This window comes from Cyanistes caeruleus, chromosome 5, assembly GCF_971803275.1.
Source record: "Cyanistes caeruleus chromosome 5, bCyaCae1.hap1.1, whole genome shotgun sequence".
Taxonomy (NCBI): Eukaryota; Metazoa; Chordata; class Aves; order Passeriformes; family Paridae; genus Cyanistes; species Cyanistes caeruleus.
This window is the reverse complement of record NC_141705.1, coordinates 46,173,141-46,194,617: the sequence shown is the minus strand read 5'-3', so window position 1 is coordinate 46,194,617 and position 21,477 is coordinate 46,173,141. Positions and strand designations below refer to the sequence as shown.

Here is a 21,477-nt window from a genome sequence, read left to right as displayed (position 1 = left end):
TCCTGGGCAGGATCCTGTAATCCTAGATGGGATGGCATTATACTGTGCTTTCACATTGTTTGCCCTTTTGTATTCCCGGGGACTATTTGGAGAAGCAAATGCTCTTTGGCATGAGTCTGGCCCTGCATAATTTACATTACTGTTATTGTATTTTATAGCATAGCATGTGGGATAAAGACTCGGTTCTGAACAGAGTATATGGAAATGTGGCTGCCATTTGTCAGACTGGATTTAATTAGTTGCAGTGGCTGTAGCAGTGAAAACTGAGAGACCAGAATGTGCCTGCACACAGGCAGAAACATCAAGAAACAGTTACTTTTAAGGGAGAGTGGCCCAATTTATAATCAGGTTATAATCCTATTTTCTGACAGCACAAGTCTGGACTCTTACTGGTTCAGACAAATATGGGGAGAGGAGGAAAGGGGAGAGGAGAGGATTCTGAGAGACAGAACTCATACAGTTGTAGGTACCTTCTAATGATGTTGCTGCATCCAGCTGTTGTGTTAGTATTCATTCCAGCACAACACTCCAGAGAGAAAATCTTAAAAATAATCAAAGGAAAGAAAGAAGTGACAGAACCAGATTGCCTGACAGTAGTTAGCACAACAAAGCCTGGCACAGCCAACCATTTAAACACAAGCTTAAATCTCAGCACTTTCAAAATTCAGTAAATCTTAGAAGCACAAACTTATGCTTGTGCTCTAGAGCTTTGCTGGTCTAGGCTGATGGACTGGGAAAAAAGGAGATTTTTTTCAATGCTGAAGAATTATGAGCACCTGAAATTTGTCTAGTTTATATACCTCAGTGGAACAGGTGTAAAAGAGCATTGCATCCCGACAGCAGCCTTGTACAGCACCAGTCTGCATATAAATAACTGCAACATCTGTGGGTGATGCAGGCTCAGAACACATTACCCCAGCCCCTGACAAAAGGTATTGTTCTGGAAATGCATGGGGGCCAAATTCAGACCTGAGAGAGGTAGTTTCAATTCAAAACTACAGACACATACCCTGAACTTGACCTTAAACTGATTTGGATTTCCAGTAAAAAAATATCAGAGAAACAACAGGGATTTTTTTCCCTTGATTTTTGCATGAAATGTTTTGATGACAAAATTTGTTTCTGGTGGTAAAACACACTATGATATTAAGAGGAATGCAACTAATCATGATTGAACAGGAATTGAATAAATTTGCCTACCATCTCTGTGGAAAAAAACTTAGCTGGCAATCTGCAGGTACTTCTCACTCAGGAGGCGTTGCTTTTCTAAAGAGACTGTATTTATTATGGGTGGCTGGATATCTGCATGCTGGCTCAGTTCCCTGTAGTAAGGAACTGACCACATTACTATTTGCAAACACAGGGTTCACTCAAGTGGTACTAAAAAGAGAAGAGGTGGGGCAAGCAGAGCTTTAAAAAGAAAAGAGGAGTCCATCCAAGTCTGAATGTAAAAAACAACTGTGTGTCGGAGAAGGACGGTACCTGGAGATTTTGCTCCCTGCACTCCACTGAGAGCTGTGCTGAAGATTTTTCTGAATTCTCTGCTTTTAAGATTTAAACGGCAGCTTTGTCACGAGGAAATTTGAAGTGATCCTTGCAAGCATGGCTTTAAAGCTGTGTTAAATTTGTGGCAAGAGTGTCAGGCATTTCATACTTGGCTTCCAAGAGAGAAAAAAAAAAGAGACTAGAGAGAGAAAAAAAGCCCTGATGTGTGTAGGGAAGAAATCTCCCAGGAATTTCTTCAAGGTTGTAGTCAGACACAGTAAGGTCTAAAGTGACAAGAAAAGCAAGGCAAAGATAAAACTTGAAATTGTGATAAGATGTCTGAGTCTAAAGTGGCAGATTGCAGAAAACTTTTGGGATTACACATGCTCATCTTGTCCTGGATATGACTGAATACAAGCTAGTTTTTCTCTAGTGACAGCTCAAAAAACCCCTCAAGATTATGTTTCTCTTCCTTGTTGCTTTTTTGCCAGTGGCTTTTAAAATTGGTTTTGTCAGCCTCTCAGCTCTGCAGCACTGGAACTGTCCTAATGGATACAGATTAAAGCCTGAAAACTCTGCTTGTATAGGTAAGTTGCTGAACATTCCCAGACTAAGAAAACTTAATTTGTATTATCTTAATTTAGCTTTATTATTTTTGAAGAGTTTTTTTTAATGGATTGTTTGTGATTTGTGCTGGCAGAACTGATAAATCAACTTCTCAATATCTGCACTTCTCAATTTGCACTTCAAAATGAACAGAACTCCTTTTTAATTTTTTTTTTTTTATTTTTTTGTTTTTTTCCAAGAAATCAGCACTTGTCTGTTGGTTTAACTATCAAAAAGCAGAATAAGTTTTCTTATGTTCATTAAGTGATATGAACTGTTCTCCAGTTACCAAAACTCCTTGACATAGCTTTAGCGTCTCCATAGTTTCATAGTACATGAGCATGCATGTATTCATGCTTCAATATATGTGAAGTTTGAGTATAGGTGCATTTTTTATTTCTCTATACGTATATAAAGTGTGTTTTAATGATTATGCATTAGTGTCCATTTAGATGTGGGCTAGGTAATTTTAAAAGCTGTTTTTTCTGTGCCTATTACACGTAGATGTGTGTGCTCATAGCAATAACACATCTCATGGACTGCAGGTGTACTTTGTAGTGTGGTAGGGAGGCCTGGGAGAGATGTGCAACACTGACATTACTGTACTCATCTCCACTGTTTGGAGCATGTAAAATTGCAGGTTCCAATTCTTCACAAAGTGCAAGACTAAGGATGACAGAACACTTCTCCCTCCCCTGCTACCATGAGGTCCAATTTTTTCAAGAAATCCAGAGCCAATGAAGCTGTGAGCTTTGCAGTTAGGAGATGAGGAAATGCTCTGAAAGGATTCAAGCAGCTCCTCATACTTGGAGTTAATGCTTTTGCCTTGGATTCCTTGGGCTTCAGAGGCTCTGACTCAGTTCTTGTCACGATTCTAGTGATGTAATAACAGGTGCTTCCTCTGTGCTTGCTGCCAAGAAATACCATCTCGAAAGCAGAAAATGGAAGCCTGCATGTTAAATGCTGTCATATTGAGGGGGGAGGAACTAGGCATTTTTTGTGCATAAATTGTAAACCTGACTGAAGGTTTACTGAGAGCCAAACATACCTAGGATACTCCTACCCTGATGCTTCAGTTCAAATGAGAAGCACACTTCTTGAAATTATCTCCATATTACCGCCTCTTACTATGCTAGCTTCACGTTGAAAAGCACTCTCAAAGTGCACAGACTGGACTCCCTTTAGGCAAACTTAAACCAGAGGGTGTTCCTGTAGGGATCATCTTTCCTCTCTGCTGTTGGTGGCCATTTGGTCCACGGGACCAGCCTAGACCTGGTTCTCTGTAAGCTGAGGCTGAAATACACGCAGTGGATGTGCCGTATCCTTAGCAACCGTTGCTCTTTACACAGCCTTTCCTATAGATCCATTCCATTTGCTAGCATGTACTTAGCTTCCAAGAGCTGATTAGGATGTCCATTAGTTATGGCTTCTGCATTACTGGGTTTCCCAATTAAGAGCTTGTGTATAATGGGAGAATCCTACTGAGATGAAGGGAATTGCTTGGATGTTGTTTAATGTGTCAAATAACCCACTCTAAATGTTAACATGCAAAAGGCTGCAAAGGTCTTTTTCTTTTTTTTCCAGTGGACATATTTTGCATAATGATGCTTATTTCTTTTCCATTAATGAAGACATAACCTGCCCTGCATTAATTCTTCTCTGTTGAAAATTAGCTGCTGTATGAATGGAGGAGACTAGATAAAGCACTGAAACAGATTGGCCAGTAGCTCAGCAAACTCTCCATGAAACAGCAGCAGAAGAAATCTACATAAGGGCTGACGTTACTCTGTGACATACTCTGAGCAATTCCACATGACATAGAATAAGTGAAAAATGAGATGCATTACGGTTATTTTTCAACTGCAGACCCCTGGATTACAGGGGATTAAGCAAAGGTGAAATTTTGACATGAAATGTAAGACTGAAGGATGTTTCAGTGTAAGGGATTTCCCTTTCTCTTTCCTCCACGTACTGGATACACAACTAATGTTCTGACCAGAAGACAGGATGTGCTATATTCTAGTTCAGTAATTATGTGAGACAGAGGGTCCAGTGGAAGCAAGTGGCAGGAAGCTGGAGGCAGGCTTTGAAGGTAATACTGGAGATGAAAGTGGTGAGTGGGAGATGTGATTCATACCACTGAACTGTGAACAATGACAGCAAGCTGAATCGTGGCTTGGCGACCATTCTTGGCGAGCTGTAATAGATACAGCAATAGCAATTGCAATCTGAGGCTGTGGTGGCAACCTGCCAGCCATAAGGACTCCCCTGAATTGAGAAGGTGTCTGCTCTTTGTCAGTGAACTGTTACAAGTGATACTTGCCAGAATGTGTGTAGGCTTTTCTAGATCTGTTTTCCACACTGTGGCTTCAGACTAAGGTCTAGGTTGTCTTCTTCCTACATGGCTAAATAGCACACTCCTTAATTAGCTCCTTTTACTTCTATGGATATTCAAAGATCAAAGACCTCCTCATCCTCTGGAAGTATAATGAAATCTAACCCTAAATGTCTCACATAATTTTATACAGTTATTTTAAGAGAGATTGTTTGAATCCTGACTTGGTATGACAAGAGAGAAGGGGCCTTTCTGGGGGGCTGTTAGTCCCAAAACAGCAAGGCTTATAGGAAAGAAAATATGGGACAAGAGATCCCAAGGTCAGACCAAAACTATTCTGATGAATGAATGTATCAATATATTGACAAGTTATGGTAGAATTGGAAGCACTTCTACAATTTTTGACATGCCATCTTGAATTAATAGCTTATTTTAAAATGCTATGAAGATTGTGGATCAGTCACATTTAATAACTCATCTTTTGTAGACACCAATGGAAACCAATAGAACCTTCTACCTCAGAAGAAAAATAGTCTAGCCTACAAAGAAGCTATTATTCCTACAAAGAAAATGCTATGCACAAAGAAAAACACGTGCATAGCTGGTCCCAGGAGAGCTTTGATTTGTAACATATTTGACAATGTAGGCAAATGTGGTACACCAGAGGATGGGCCTGTGTCTGCTGGAATCAGTTGCACTGATGCACCACATGAACATCAGTATTCTTTATTCTTTCATGGTGCATAGATGCTTTCCCTACTCAAGACTGAAAATTTTTTCCTCATGTTTGTCTAAAAAAGGCCCTAGACCAGCCTCTTGCATTATCAATTTTAGAGTAGATATTTATTCTTGTTAGTCTTGGGCTACCCTAGATAAATATATTATCTTCTGGATACTGCAAGACTGGAGGTGTACTTTGGTTTCAGGGTTGACTTTAAATACTGTGTAAGTTTGAAAAATGAAGAAAGATAATAATTTTTAAGATACCCAGCAGTACTGTAAAAAAGTCTTGCAAGAAGGCAAAGTAAAACCCATATTATTGAAGTTTTGCCTAATCATAGGTTCTTAAACTCAGCACAACTCGACCAAATTCTGGCATTAACTGCTCAGCCCTTGTCAATTCTACAGGGCTAACATGCTGCACATTCCTACAGAGCTACAGCCTGCAACTGAAGGTGACAACTGCAGCTATCTAGGTCAGCTCCTTTGGTCAGATGCTTCCTTCTGTGTGTCAGGCTTTACACTTTCCTCCTGTTCACCTCTCTCCTACCACAGAGATGAAGGACATTAAGTTATTACTCTTTGTTTTACACCTTTAAATTCCCCTTAATTATCTAAATCCTGTCTTCACTTTATTCCATACAGCCTTCTGAAGACATTCTATTAAAACTTCTTGTCTGTATTCTGAGAAATATGAAATGCCAAAACCTTTTTAACTCTCCTTTCTTTCTTTGCAAGCATCTCATAAGGAACAGTAAGAGTCAATGAAATGTGCAACTGTTCACTACCCCTGTTGTGATAGGGATAAACCTGATAAGATGTCTCTGCTTCCCTCTGTATTTCAGAAGAGCTGCAGTTGAGGTGTGTTTTTTCCTTATTTTCAGTAGCTGTCTTCCAGCGAGCTCAATTCTTATTCTACTGATTTGGGGAAAGGAGCCTGAAAGTATTTTTACCAAATAGTAGTCAGGAGTTCTCGAACATAGGTATGAAGCACAGACGACTTCACGAGAACATTCACATTCAACTGGATCCAGCTGAATGCAGAGAAATATTATCTTCAGCTGTAAAAACTTGGATCAAAATAGGAAAGAGGCAAATATGTTATAAGAAAAGACAGAAATGGCATCACCCATCACATGATGCCTAATACTGAAGGGGGCTAAGGGGCAGACTCCCGAGCCAGTGGCTACTATTGAAAAACTCATTGTTTTACCCAGTGTAAAATAGCAGTTACTAATTTTGTATTGTTTTAAAATAAAACTGACTACTTTTTAGTATCTAATTTGAAATCTGATTTTAAAGGGAGATGGATGACAGTACTTGATGATGCCTCATGGCCTCTGTCTTTGAAAGGCAAGTTAGTAATAATAAGTTGGAAGCTGCATGATCCAGGAAGTAGAGTTCTATTTTGTATCTACTAATTTACACATAGAATTTATTTCACATAGGATTTATTTCTTAGGCAGATTTTTTTTTCCATTCTAGTGAGCAAACAGTTGGGTTTGCAGTTCAGAAAGATAAAAGAAAAAGATATTGTAGTTCCTGGGGATCTTTTTTGCCCTTTCTCCACAAGATGTCTACAAAATGATGATACAATTTAGATATTTTCTAAATTGTAATTAAATTCTAAATTTGATTCTATTTTATACTTGATAAATCATACGTTCTCACTTGCTGTCATATCTGTGACATGATCATCTCTGGGCTGGAAGACACCAGAAGTTGTAACCCCCTCATTGTATTCATATTGTATTTCTTACCATCGTACATGAGCATTTCACAACTTCTACCCTCTCAAAAATTGTGGGTGATCAGGTTGTATTTTAAGCCTCATTTAAAATTGGAGATAAAGGGTACTGAACTGTGCATCATCTGCTTCATTGTGACCTGCTGATAGCTGGAGTGTCTTTTTCCATTTCTAGCTATCTTCTGTCCTCTGAGCTGGATGCTTTAAACAAAATAGATAAAAGCAATGGGCTGCTCTCTTTGTCACCCAGATGAAATTCCACGTTCAGCCTTGTTGAAAAGGTTATAGTGGTGGTTGGATACAGTGGTTTGAATTAATCACGAGTCCAACTCAACAGGAACTAAATTTGCATGAGGTTATTTGAGTGTATGTATCTGCACGTATACTTTATGTATATAATGTATGCATTGGGGGCCATAATGAAATTCAAGTTCTGGCTCACTGTGGTTTCTCTGTGTCCCTGCCAGGCATACTAATGCTTCAACCTTCTGCAACCAGAGCCTTTCTCAGGACTCTCAATAAAGTAGTATATTTGTATGCAAAGTCTTTGAGAGCTGCCAACATCGTGATGACATGATTCATCGTTTTTTGCTGATTCTCAAGGCATTTTTTGCATAAAGAAGTCTTTGAGAACTAAGCAGAACCTCATTCTTCCTTTCAGGGCTGGCTGTCAGGGCACTGCAGACAGCTTTTGTGTTCGCTAAGCCGATTTCTTTCACAGGGTAAAGTTCCCACTGGGGGATGTGGTTGCCAGGACACGTAAAACAGCTTCAACAGGATGCAACTCCATGCTTTCCTTTGGCACTAAAAGTGCAGATGAAGGCACTGCTAGTTACACCTGATGGATGGTTTTGTGATTGAGTTCTCCTAAACTTTTAAAACCAGCCTTTTTTTGTTTGTTTTGTTTCAGGGTTGGTTGGTTTGGTTTGGGTATTTTGATTGGATTTTTTTTTTTTAATTTTGTACTTTAAACAAGGAAGGGAGGGTGTTGGGCATAGGATCCTCTTCCATTGTTAAAGCCATAAAATCCAAACATTCACAATGCTGTGGCCTGTTTCACAATAACACTGTGTCTCTTGGCTCTTGCTGCCTACCGCTGGAAGGGCACAGTCCAGTGGCTGAGCTGCCTGTGGCCACTGTGGCCCTGCTCCTTTATTGGGCTCCTTCCACCAGAGCCATTCTTCAGCTGGAGCCATGGCTTGCTTTTCAGTATGTGTGGGATTTGCTTTACTACGTGAATTTTGGTGGTGATGGAAATGGACAGGCTGATAACCCTGAAATCTCTTCAAGTCCAGTTGCAGGGGAAGGAGTGAAAATTCCTGTAGCCTGATCAATCAGTGCTCTCGTTCTTGGAGAGTCAGTTTTGTACACTCATATAAAGCTAGAAAATCTCTCCTGGAAATAAAGGGTCATTGTCCTTTTACCTTGGTCTGTTGCTCAGTAACCTGTGTTTGGTAAAGAATGTCTTCCCAGCCTGACTTTGACTTTAGAATATTCTCTGCCTTCAGGGTTTTCCTTGGTAGCTAGTTCCCTTAGTGATTCACCCTCCCTTCTAAAAGGTGAATTTAATGTCTTCATTTGAATTTCCTGGCTTTAGTTCTCAGCTATCAGTGCTTGTTAAATTGTTCCTGAAAAAAGATTATAGTGTTTTTTAGAAAATCTGCTACTTTTTCTTTGTGAAGGTATTAATTTGTGGTGCTTAATCCTTCTTCCAAGCTTCTTTCTGATAATCTAAGTGTTCTGAGCTCTCGAATTTTCTCATAGAAAGGCACTTTTCTTTACCTTCAGATCAGGCTTTCTATCATTGCTGTATACACTTTATAATTTTTCACGATCCTTTGACAACCTTTATCTGAGAAATACAAACAGCATGCAAATATAGTCTGACCACTGCCACATAGAGAAGCAATTTTTCCCCCCTCACAGTCATTAATTTTGCCTGTGTTTATTTGTGTTGTTACTTGAATTTTCTTGCCCAGTAGCATGCTAAGAGGTCAGCTTTCTGTCCAGTATGAACACAAATCCTTCTCAGAGAAAGCAGTCTTTCAGATCCAATCTACAGGCCAGGCCTAGTTTTTTAACTCTTAGTTAATGTGCTCTTTGTTGTGATTGAATAATAGCTCAGCAGTTCTTCACACTGCTTAATCAAGCAACCTCCCTCTTTAGCAATCCTATATCTGCACAGTTTCCTTTTTCACCCATACTTGTGATTTCCACAGAGAAATAACTTCAGGTTCATTTAGCAAGCTATTACTGTCAAAAAAGTATATTGACAAACATAAACTGCATTATCAACCCATTCTCACACCTGCTGGTGGCTGGATCAGGTCAAGTGTCCAGCTGAGTCAGTCAGTTACCTGATTTAAAACCAGAGCATCAGGGAGAGAGGCAAACAGTGTTCATGCCTAACACTGGCAGCAGCAGGACAAGGAGCTGAGGTCACCACAGCCCTCCCTTTTGGGCTATCAAAGAGCTCTTTAGCTTCAGTGACGTCCAGGCAGTCTTTGCCAGGAGTATCTAGTTTAAGTGGTGAGCTGGAGCCCATGGTGTCTGTAGCCCATTAACACACTTCTAAGCCCATCAAACTTTCCTAGAGGGGATTTGGAAGAGTTTCTCTTCTAATGCCGTGGAGAATGGAATGTACAATCCTAGTACGTGTGGGAAAATATTCTCCTGAAAGCTGATTGTTTGAAGAAAATTGTGGGTTAGAATTAGAGTACTTTATGGAATTACATTGCTGAAAATGCTTCTGCCTTACCCTTGTAATCTGTTAAACAGAAATCAATTGCATTCTGATTGCATTTCATACGTTGTCAAATTGCTTCATCTGCTGTTTGGAACACAAACTTGTGGGAAAACGCTGTAAACAATACGGAAGCTTTCCCTAGTCGGTACAGACAGGTGTCTGAAGAGCATTGACATTCTTTTTGAACACCTTTGATACTTGGGCACAGAGGAAGCCCCTCTGAACACTTTTTGCTACACAAAGTTTCTCAGAGCGGTTAAAGGAGACTGGCTTGCAGAACCACAGGGTATCAGAGATCTGGTTGTGTAGGTCTCCCTAAGTTGCTGAGAAAGTTTCTGTCAAAGTCTTTTGTGAGTTGGTTAAATTCCTGTTCCTTGTAGTCAAGGTGCCCTTCTTTAAATTGAGGGAATTCTCACATAACACACACAGACCTAGTTTTGTTTGTGAATCCACGTCCTTTAGTGACTTATTCAAATATATCTCTTTAAAACATAATGTGTTAAGTCCTTTATTCCTGCATGTGTTGAGTCACATGATAAAATACAGAACAAAAGCCACTGACATCAGCTAGAACTTGGGCAAGAAAAAAGCTACTCCTTAGATCAACAATCACACAGTAGTTGAAAAAGGAAAGTATACAAGGAATATACCAGCATATGGTACTGTCAGACATTAAGTACCTTGGGAAGTAACTATCAGTGTTTGTTTTCAGCAGGAACTAAAATTTATCTCAATTTTGTGGGACAACTATCCATGGTACTGCAAATTTCTTTTCCCCTTGGTATAAACTATTCTCCTCAGTGGTAAACTTTTTCTTTTTTTTTTTTTTTTAATAGACTCTTTGTTTAGGACTTAATAGTCATTTCCTCAACCCATGATAAAACTCCATAAATACGTTAAATGTCTTTCAATTCCTAAAAGTTCTAGCCTAACCTACCAGTTAAAAGACTAGTTTATAATTAATTTGCTCAGTGCCTAGGTTTGGGCTTGTTTCTGTCAGAATACAGAGGGTATTTTAGTGTTTTGTATGTCTGTTTGAGATTTGACTCAAACAAAAGTGAGCTCAATGTTGAGCTCAATGCGGTGACAGTCTGTTTTCTGCCTTGCTGTTTTGCAAATTCTGTTAATTTGCTGGCAAAATTATTACTGTTGAAAAAGGGATAAAGATAGAAGGAAGCAGCTGCAAGCAGCATTTGCATAGCAAATTATAGCACAAATCAAGACAAGCCTGTTCCCTGTGTTTGAGCAATTAGAGACCCGTGCCCAGACACTGGGGGAAGGGTAATTTCCCTTGAATGTCAAAAAACCCAACACCCTCTAAAATCACTGTGAATTTGTGTGACAATGACAAATTAACCACACCCCCCCATAATTCTGAAACCAATGTATGAAGCAGTACAGCCATCAAAATTTCATTCTTTAATGATGGGATATTGAATTTTGTGACAATTTATTATTAGGAAAGTTTGTCAAAGGTACTCTTTCTCCTTGTTCTTTGCTGACTTGGCTAGCTGAATTTTCCTGATCTTTTTCAAATACCTATTTCAGATATTGATGAGTGCCTTGAAGGTGGTTTGGGGACCTGTGGCCAAACCTGTATCAATATTCCAGGGTCATACATCTGCTCCTGTTTGCCTGGCTACTCCTTGGGTATTGACAAGCAGTCTTGCTATGTGAACGGTAAGGACATTTCCTTTTTTTGATAACTGAAAAAGGGCTTTAGAGATTCAGTTAGCACTCCTTTTCAAAATGAACCGTCCCTGCTGGCCCATGACTGAGGTTCTCTGGTTTGCTGACAGACAAACTGCCTCTGCTACGGTGTGGGTAAGTGGCAAGGCCAAAAGTGGATGCCATAGAAGAATGATGATGAAGAATATAAACTATGGTGGTGGAAAGATGAATGAACATATGAGAACAAACAACTAAACAATTACTTCATGTTTGCCTTCTCTGCCAGTTTAAAGCTGTAAACTTCCTTATCCCATCCTTACTTCCAAGAGGACATGGCAGTACACACAGTTCTACTGCCTTGGCTGCTTCCAGTCTGTTGGCCTTGGTGTCTTTCCAGTATGTTTATGTTCTAGGGGCAGTGCTGTAAAATTAGAAGCAGGAAGCCCTTATTCTTGATTTCATCCATGCTACTGTGAGTTATTTCTCTCTGTTCCTCTGACCTGAGTGTATAAATGGATTTTTAAATGTGGGAGATGCCTTTAAATTTAGAAATTTTTAGCTCTTCTAAGAGGAAAATATTTTCAGTTACAGCCTTTGATTAACCCTCATTTTGTCCTCAACTGATGCTACCCAGGGGAAAAAAAATGAGTTGGATTTTATTGATTGACTTAACCCTGTACTGCTTCTAGAGTATGAGGTGGGAGCACTCTGAAGTTCATCTCTTATCTCTCCACTTTGACTTCCTGAATTCCTGGCTTTGGCTCCTATCTGGGATACACCACAGCTCCCTTCTGATCCAGGACCTCAAGTTTTCTACTTTTTGACTAGTATTTACCCAGGACTATCTTGCTAATGCAGAGATGGGATGTGACAAGGCACGTTTCTGACCCGAGAAGTGGGAGCTGTACTTGAGTCCCCATGTGTGTAGATTTTGGGACCATGAACACAACCAGAAGTGTTCTGTAGAGCACCCAAACTCTCACCAACACAATTATTTTAGTCCAGGCCATGGAATCATCATAATTATCAGCAACGTGTAACTCACAAAGACCCAAACTGAATTTTTTGTGGTCCTGCCTAAACTTCCCTAGCTCCTTTGCAAGCTCTCCACTTCTGAACTGAAGTGAAAACAAATGTGTTGTTTCCCAGTGATATTTGTGCACTCCTATCTTTCAAAGAACAATCTTTCGTTCATATTGGAGTACTTCAACTTTTTAACATGATTTTACTAACATTCATAGTAACAGAAGAAAGTGACTATGGAGCTACTGTGATGGATAAGGAGCCCTTCAGTCAGGTATAAACCCTTATGTGGGGGATACACCAGGTGAAATACTCTCATGTTTTAAAGACAGGAAGATCTTTGGTGCAGATATGGTTTACCTGATAATTAAACCCCTGATAAAACTGAGCCCTAAATCTGACTGGTGCCTCTGAAGTAAAAATTAGATTTGTTCAGTTCTTGTTCCATTTAGAGCCCTCATTCACAGGCACCTGGCAGGGAACTCGGGGAGTGGAAAGAACAAAACCAAAGTGTATAAATATTCTTGGTCAACTAATTGGCAAAAATGCAGACAATAGCTGTCAAATCCCTTAGATAAATCAGCCTGGCTATTCTTCAGCTTTCATTTACCTTTTAAATGAAGCAACTCTTCATTGTTCAAACATGGGGCTGCTCAGTTCAAGCAGCAGCAGAAAAGGGAGTAATTAAAATCCTGTAAGAGCTGCTATAATTAGGTGATAGCTTCAAAATTTGAGATACAAAACATTCTGCTAATATAGAAACAGTGTCCTGGCCATCTTCCCTGTGAACAAGATAAAATTACATCTTGGGTGCTCATCAGAACTTTCTTCACTTGAAGAAATCAAAATTTGTCTCCTTCCTCTGCTTTAAAAGGAGAAAAGAACCTTGCAACCATGAAGGTGAAGCATCTGTCTAAAATTTGTGGAAGTGCTTTTTGTTGAGTTTAAAGCCTCAGGTTTCATACAAATAGTAAAGATATTTAGTTAAAAAAAGATGGGAACCTTGTCAATAAAACCAGTTTAATTTTCAAATGTATATGTGTAAGAAAACTGGAATGCATCCATTCCCAATAAATGAGAGTTGCATCTTCCTTGTGGAATAATTCAGCAATTGATTACACAGGTTTGAAAGCTGTCCTTCTGTTGATCTACCAATAATTGTTTTTCAAAGTCAGTTGGTTTGAGGATTACTTGTATGCCAGGATCTGTTTTAGGCAACCATGTTATAAAATTACAATATTGCTAACACAATGGAATTTTTGTTTTGTATGGTTTTTTTAGTAGTAAATTACAGAATTGACTCGATGCCCACAGATATGTGTGTATATATATAAACAAACAAAAAAGAAAACAACAAACCCATGTTTATTTTCAAAATGGAAGTTAAAATGTGTTGGTTACATAAGAACTGCTTTCCTATATGCACTTGACAGACAGCCTAAATGAAAACCCTTGTGGTCTGGAAATGTAGTTAAGGTTTCTTGAGCGATCTTTAATTGTGCTCTACAGTGATACCTTAAAAATGACAAAGAGGATTTGATAAAACTGAATCAGCCCCAATCATTATGCCATACTGATTGTACTTCCATGCTTTTCACCTTGTTTTAAGGTTGTGTCAAGGCTATTGGGACCATCCTAGCTGCTCATCACTTTCATCCTTAATTGTTTTCCCGGACTATGGGGCATAATTGGAGCTCCTTACATTTTAACATATTTTATGTTAAGTTAGTGTTACATCCTAACCATTTGCTCACTACAGATGGAGTTTTTGTCTGCACAAAGTTGTTGCTTTTGAGCTGTCAGATTTTTAAACACAGATATTTTCCTTCAGCCTTCTGCAGCACAATAAACCTCCTCAGTCTCCAGTTTCTTCCTTTGCTCTGTCTTAGGATCTTCAATTTCCCTTTTTGGATAATTAAAGGGAGACTCCAGGCTACCTCTCTGTGATAAATTCTTGCCATAGCACAACGGTTCCAAGTACATGGCATATCCACGGCAAACTTATTTCAACCTCAGTTGGCAAGCATGCAGCAGTTGTTCTGACCTCTGACTGATGTGTAGAATTTGGGATAAGTGGTAACAACCACTGTAGTTTCTGTTTCCAAACTTAGATTTTTGCCATAATTTCAGCATTAAATGTGTAAGGACAATTACATTTATACATTACTCTTTCTTTGTGATACACCTAGAAAGTTGTTAATAAGAAATGAGACAGCTAAGTCTTGAACTTTCTCTTTGAATAGTATGCTACTGATGAGAATTTAATGCAGCAAAAATGGAATTATTATCAATTCATTGATCTCATTTTGTTTTCTCCAGACCCAGCACCATTCCTGCTTTTTAGCCATGGAAATGCCATCTTTAGAATTGACACTGAAGGGACAAATCATGAAAGACTGGTTGCTGATACTGGTCCATCAACACTTATGGATTTTCATTATATAGAAGAGAAAGTGTATTGGGTAGACTCTGAAAGGCGACTGCTTCAAAGAATTCACCTGAATGGCACAAAACAAGAGGTAAACTAATCAGTTCTTTGGAATTCTCCTAGTTGATGTGTGTAAACCCCTCTATGGAAACCATCTGCTCCTTGGGTGCAGTTCTGCCTTTACTGTTCATTGATTACCACTTTACTTTTGCTGTTGTAATAGTTCTGATCCTGATCCCAGGTTGTTTTACTGGCATTTACATTCAGTACATACAGTATTTCCTGTGGATCAGGTGAAGCTGAGTTAAAAATGAAGGAGAGGAAATTCAGACAAACTAAGGCTTTGTAGACATTAATGTTTCTATCAGTTATAGATTATTCTTTAGCATTACAAATTTGTCTTCAAGATTATGGTAATGCAAGCTCACACAAATGCTATGAGAAGAATGTGCTTGAATTCCTACTAATTTTTTCTCAAACCTTTTATTGGTTTCTGTGGTTGCATAAAAGCTTTTAGCACTTTATTCCTTGTTCAGAAAAAAACTGTGCAGTTCATTGCATCTGGCTGATTAAGAAAGGCAGACAGGCTGTTGTGGCTGAACTTTATTGCTGTGAGAGTTCTTTTGTTTGAGAGAGGTTGCCAGTATCATTTACCTATGTGGAGTTTCCACTCATGTATTTTAACTGACTTTAAAGGATCAGGGTTGGTCCAGCAGCAGAGTGTTAGGAGACTTCCATCTGTAACAGTACAGGCCTGGCTGCTTCAGAGTGTGCCAAATGTGAAAAGTTGTAGCTAAATATTTTGTATTTATGATACAATCAAGTGTATTTCTTGTGCAGGTTTCTCCTTTTGCAGGGAGTTACTCTGTTCAGAGGGGGTATGTGTTAAGTGCAAAGACCAAATGCAAGTGATGAAAGAAGAAGAAATAGCTACAGGTCTGAAAAAAATGAAGCAGACAAAGGAATTAACTGGAAGGTTTCAGTTGGATATTCTGTTTCCTGTAACAAAAACCAAGTTTAGAGTTGTCATTAGGATTCCTCTTGTCAACTCTTTTTTTTCTTGTCTACAGAGACTATGTTACATAGACAAAGGCATTTCAGGATTTGCTATTGACTGGATAAATCAAGACATTCTCTGGGCCAACAGACAGAAAGGAACCATAGAAGCAACAGACATGAACGGGAAGAAACGCCGAGTTCTTCTAAGAGCTGTTGGTCGTCCCACAAAGATTACCATTGATGCTGAACAAAGGTAATTTTAAAGGGGTTAGTAATATCCTTGAAATGGACTCCAAAGACGTAAAGTACTATGATTATGGTCTCAGGGAATCATAGAAATGGGTTGGAAGAGACTGTAAAGGTCATCTAGTTCCAACCCACCCACCACAGGCAGGGACACCTTCCACTAGACTAGGTTGCAAAAGTCTTATCTGACCTGTCTTGAGCAATTCCAGGGATGGGGCATCTACATCATCTCTGGGAAATCTATTCTAGCACCTCAGCACCCTCACAGTTAAGAATTTCTTCCTAATATCCATTCTAAACCTACCCTCATTCAGCAAAGTTTCTGTGTAGTATTGGAGAAGCAAAAGGAATGATGCCTGCAAATGCTGGGAGTCACTTGTGCTCCAGACCCAGCACACTTAGAACATAAATTGGTATGTTTACTGGAAAAATAGTCTAAACTTTTTTGTTCTGAAACAGTTTGCTGCTGTTTCACTTGTTTCTTTATCAGTGTCTCTGAATATTGGCTCTGAATTCACTGTTGCTGCTTAGCATCACTAGTAGTCTGGCCTTCATAGAGATGTTCCTTTCAACTTCAAGTAACTTACATGAAGAACCACCCTCACATGTGAGGCCTGGCTTCTCAAGGGTTACAAGTATGAATCATCACAGTGGTCTCTCCATGCTAATTTCCCCTTGCACAAAAAAAGCCTCTTGCATTAAAATTTAAAAAAAAAAAAAAAGAAAAAAAAAGAAAAAAATGCTTGAGCAGAATTTGAAATGCTTCTGTTTTGTTTAGCAAGAGCATGCCTTTGTGGCCACTTTTGATTTGCATTAAATCTGCTCAGCGGTGTGTGCAGTTATTTTAATATTAAGGTTCATGTGTCCTTTCCTGACACATTTGTACATAAACCAACCTTCTGATGATAGCAGCACTGCTAATGTTCTTTGGAATCTTGCCATATCAGCAGGATTTAGGCCCTGGACATCAGACCTGCCTTTCCTCAAATTTGCAGGAGCTCCCCATAGATTGGAGGCGATTCCAGTTTCCTAGACTGACTTCATGGCTGAACAAAGCAGAGAGACAGACAATAGTGCTTGGTGGTTAAGCTGGGCTGATTCCTGTTTCACCTACTTGAGGGAAATTGCTACTACCTCTAGTAATATTTGTTTCCAAGTGTCTCCAGCAGTACCAGTAGTTCTAGTACCATACTGAGAAATTTTGCATACGGGAGCAACTAAATAACTAAATAAATAGTGTGTAGCTGTGATGTGATTTTGCAAACGTAGCATTTGTTTGTTGTGGGATTTTTTTTTGTTTGTTTTGTTTTGTTTTTTAAGCATGCCTGTCTTGCCTGCAGGCTGTTATTTGTGTCTTCAGATGGTACAGTTTCCAGCATTCACCGAGTGCCCCTCAGTGGAAATGATATGATAAATATTTTAAAAACCACAGAAAAAATAAAGGCCATCTCCCTAGATTTGATTGACACAAGGCTCTACTGGATCCAACACGACCTCGGAAAAGAGATTTCCCATATTGGATCATGTGACTATGACGGTGGAGCTGTTCGCTTCCTCAGAAATTCTGTCCGGTGAGTTTTTGTCAGAAATGAAACATTCATTTCAGGGATGCAGTTAAGCTCTCTCCCTTATTCTCCCTTTCACTGGGTCAGTTCACAACATGAGGAGTATGAAGTGTAGAGCAAATGGCCTGTAACTGTAACATGAATGATGAGAAAATGGAAAAATGTCGCTCTTATAAGGATAATACTGCCACTCAGCGCTCTCCATCTTCCAAGCTTTTAGCAAATGATATCTAATCCTTAGAAATCCTCTCTGAGTGTTTATTAGTGGCCCTTTTCTGCAGATAGAGGAGCCAAAAGGAGAGATTAAATGATTTATCCAAGGTCACAGGGGGTGAGCTCAGGTGTCTGAGCTGTGCTCAGGAGACTGAATTCCATCCTCATCTAAGCCTGTTGTCCTCCTTAGCTGCTGGGTGGGGAGGCTTGGCCCTGTGCTCAGGCTCTCCAGAAGCATCAGCAGATGTGGTGAGAACTGTGTTGTGCAAGAGAACTGTCCCAGTCCAGTGGCAGTGGCTGAGGGGGCTCTTAGACCCAAGTCCTTTTGGTCTTTGTGCTATGCAGGGGTGCAGGTGCACAGTGGTGGCCATGGGGTCAGTGAGGGGATCAGGAGAAGGAAATGACACCGTCATTTCTATCATTATGGGAGGTCACCATGTGTGGAAAAGGGATTTCCAACAGCAAACTGACAAAAATAGAGGGTTTTGCTGGCCTGCTGATTTACATATGTGGTCCACCATTTGTGTGTGATGAACACAAAATTGGCTTCTCCTACATTGCCAGAGTCATTGGATTTTTCCTTACTTTTTTCCCCTTTCTCCCTTGGGTTGGTTGTTTTTCACTGAAGCATTAATCCCTTAGCCTGGATGATCTGCATTCTCAGTTTTCCACCAGGATTATGTACTGGAAAGTGGAAGACAAGATACTTTCAGTATTTCTTCTGCTTTCTCTCTTATTTAAAACTTGTCCCTTTTGTGATTCCTGCTAGCTGCTATAACTGGCCAGAGAATGGAAACTAAGTTCCTGAGATAGGAGAAGCAGCAGAAGATGGATTTTAGAACTTCCCTACTTCTATCCCTCTGTCTCCACCCTCAGACAGTCAGAGTTGTCAGAGCTTGTTGGGTAATGTTGGAACTTACCTGACCTACATCCTTCAACAAACCAAATTTCCATTTTGGTTTCTGGGTGCATCAGAAGCAGGGTCACACTTAGGCTTTCTCTCCCAGTTAAGTCAGTCCTGACCAATAGATCATTAAACCTGTGAGAAATGCAAGTTATCCATTTTGTGTCTATTTCTTGCAAATTTTCTGGATTATGAGTGCTGAATTATTTTGGGATTGTCTCTGCACCTCTTCTCATTCTCATATATAGAAGATACTATACTGTGTATATATATGTATAGATATACATAATACAAATAAAGGTAATTTCAGTGAACCTGACTGAACTAGGCACTCAGAAAACGTTTGAGTGAGTATTTAGGGATCAGGTAATGTGCCACTTTGCTCTCTTCTCTTGTAGACATCAATTGCTTGGCTTGTCTCTCTTTGCTGAGCACCTGTACTACTCAGACTTGAAGTCTGGCATGATATGGAGAGCCAACAAATATACTGGAAAAGTTGTAGTCACAATTAGCCTGAAGCCATCGTTTTTCCCACCAGTGGAGATAAAAATAGTGCATCCATTTAAGCAGCCAGGTGCAAGGATTGATTCTCAGGATTTGGGTAAGTAAATGTAGTGCTACTATTTTTGAGAATAATAATGTCGTACACTTTGACTCTCTGCAGTAAGAGTTTTCTCTGGCTAAATTCTAGACCTCAGTGAAATAAAGGAGGTTTTTTTTTTTTTACTTCAGTGGTCCATAGTTGCACTTGGTGTGTGCAGCTCCAGCTGAGTGACAGGGTAGAAGCATGCCGAGCATGAACTGCTCGTTTTGTTAATCTATATACACATGCAGATAAATGGGACTTTCTCATTCTTTTGCCTTTTTTTACACAAAGATACTTTTATGCTTTTCTGTTAAATGCACAAAGCATACAGCTTTTTAACCCTCTGATTACATTATCCTCACCAAATGTCTGCTTCATTCTGGAAGTTTAGTCTAAGGCACATCCAAACAACTCTGATTATTATGGCAGCAAAGGATTTTAAGCACAGAGTATGTTCTACAAGTGGATGTCTCATCTTTGCTGTGAAATGATTCAATTAAAAGGCCAGCAGGTCTTAGAGAGTCTTGAAGCTTCTTTTAGAACTATTGGATAAGAGATTCCTGTCTCTTTAATTGATACCAGTTGCAGTCCACAATGTGAGTTGGTCATCTTGCTGCCTTTCTCTGTGGATTCAAAAATGAAGGTAATTGACTATCAGTAGTTCACCTTCCTTGAGGATTCCTGCTGAGGCAGTAGGAAGTGGGAGATGTCCAGAGGAATAATGTCTGGTCCTGTAGTCTCTGGGGAACAGAGAATTCTTGCTTTATTGGAATAGCTTTTGTCACCAGTTTTGCTTGGATAAGAACAGTGGAGCAAAGAGTGTGGAGGCATTTGTGTGTCAAGCAATGGTTGCACAATTCCCAGGGGAAGAGCCATGGATTCCCAGAGATATAAAGACTTGGGGAGAATGTAGTGTTTGTTTTAGTTTATCTAAACAAAAATGAAACTGTAAATATATCTTTGAACTATTCCTAAATAACTACTACAAAATAGGGTTTGTTTTTCTTCATGCCAACCAACAGCTTTATGCAGCACCATGCAGTCTGCGGTCTCTGAAGACTTATTTGAGTGGGAAAATCAAAATCTTCACCCCTTCAAACGCTTTGTTTGCAGTGCCAAGATGTGTTGAGATGCAGAAGTGTTCCTGGAAATCAAGCTTACCCTTGTAAGCACTGGGAGTCTCTATTCAGAGACAATACTTGATCTGTCCTTACTTTGGGGAAAATGGTTTTCCTGGCAAATGGAAGCCCTTTTTTCTACTGACGTATTTGGTGCTCTCACACAGAGGAACTAGGGCAAGAATATGCAGATTAATTTCAGTGACTGTGGGCACTTTATTCTTTACTCCACTTCTTCCAGAAGCATTCTGCCTTCTGGCATTTCTCTTTCCATGGAAAAGGGTTTTCGCTGCTTTTAGTAATACAGAACCCACCAATGTTTTCAAATGTTTTCTAAAAATTTAGCAAATTTTTGTACCCTAGTAAGTGCTGTCAGCAGTAGGCTTTTTACAAAAAATTCCAAATAACTTCTTGTAAAAATTTCTGGGAAGTGATGGAGTAGAAAGAAGCTTAACAGGCTGAACCTTTTGGACTTTGTATGTGCATTGCTTGGCTTATCCAATGCAAGAACAGGGATGAAAGGAGGACTAATGAGCCTGGAGTTCAAATGAGATTTATAGCTGATCTTACAACAGAGAAACCTGGAGATAAAAGCATACCTAGACTAATTGGATGCTCTGTACAAGCTAAGAAAATGTACATTGCAATGTAGTGTCAGCTGTGAATTATCAAACCTTCTTTAAAGCAGATAACTAGTGAGTTCCTTCAGATGAAAGGGAACTTAGGGAGAAGTGTGCAACTGATATGACTTGATTTTTTTACTGGAATTTGAATTATTTACTTTGCTACTTAAATTCCTCATGTCCCCTCTTCCCTTTCTTTTTCAAATGACTTCCTTGGACTGGTCATGGCCAATAAATAGAGAGAAGAGCATCAATTCATGTATGGGTTTGTTGTAGCCCCACAGAACAACTTTGGTGTGGCACTTTCAATAGCTTAAAATCCAAAATACCAGAAATACCTTAAAATCTCAAGTACTGCCTCTGGAATTCTTGGAAAGAATCTTTCCTAACATATTAATAATATCTGGTATACTTGGAAATTTTTTATATATTTTTTTGAGAAATTACATTGTGTTTCTTTCC

At 39.4% G+C, this 21,477-nt stretch overlaps 1 protein-coding gene across 2 annotated transcripts in view; it reads left to right on the top strand.

The window, feature by feature from the left end:
- Nucleotides 1-1,352: 1,352 nt before the first annotated feature.
- EGF (epidermal growth factor) overlaps nt 1,353-21,477 on the top strand; it is a 58,622-nt gene continuing 38,497 nt past the window's right edge. Inside the window, exons 1-6 of one of the 2 annotated variants that reach the window (XM_023924733.2) lie at nt 1,353-2,072; nt 11,188-11,319; nt 14,653-14,852; nt 15,832-16,013; nt 17,347-17,577; nt 19,087-19,289. In XM_023924733.2, the coding sequence (XP_023780501.2) occupies nt 1,946-2,072; nt 11,188-11,319; nt 14,653-14,852; nt 15,832-16,013; nt 17,347-17,577; nt 19,087-19,289 (1,075 nt within the window). In that variant the 5' untranslated portion in view covers nt 1,353-1,945. The remainder of the gene's footprint in view (nt 2,073-11,187; nt 11,320-14,652; nt 14,853-15,831; nt 16,014-17,346; nt 17,578-19,086; nt 19,290-21,477) is intronic. The other variant, XM_023924734.2, reaches the window with a different exon arrangement.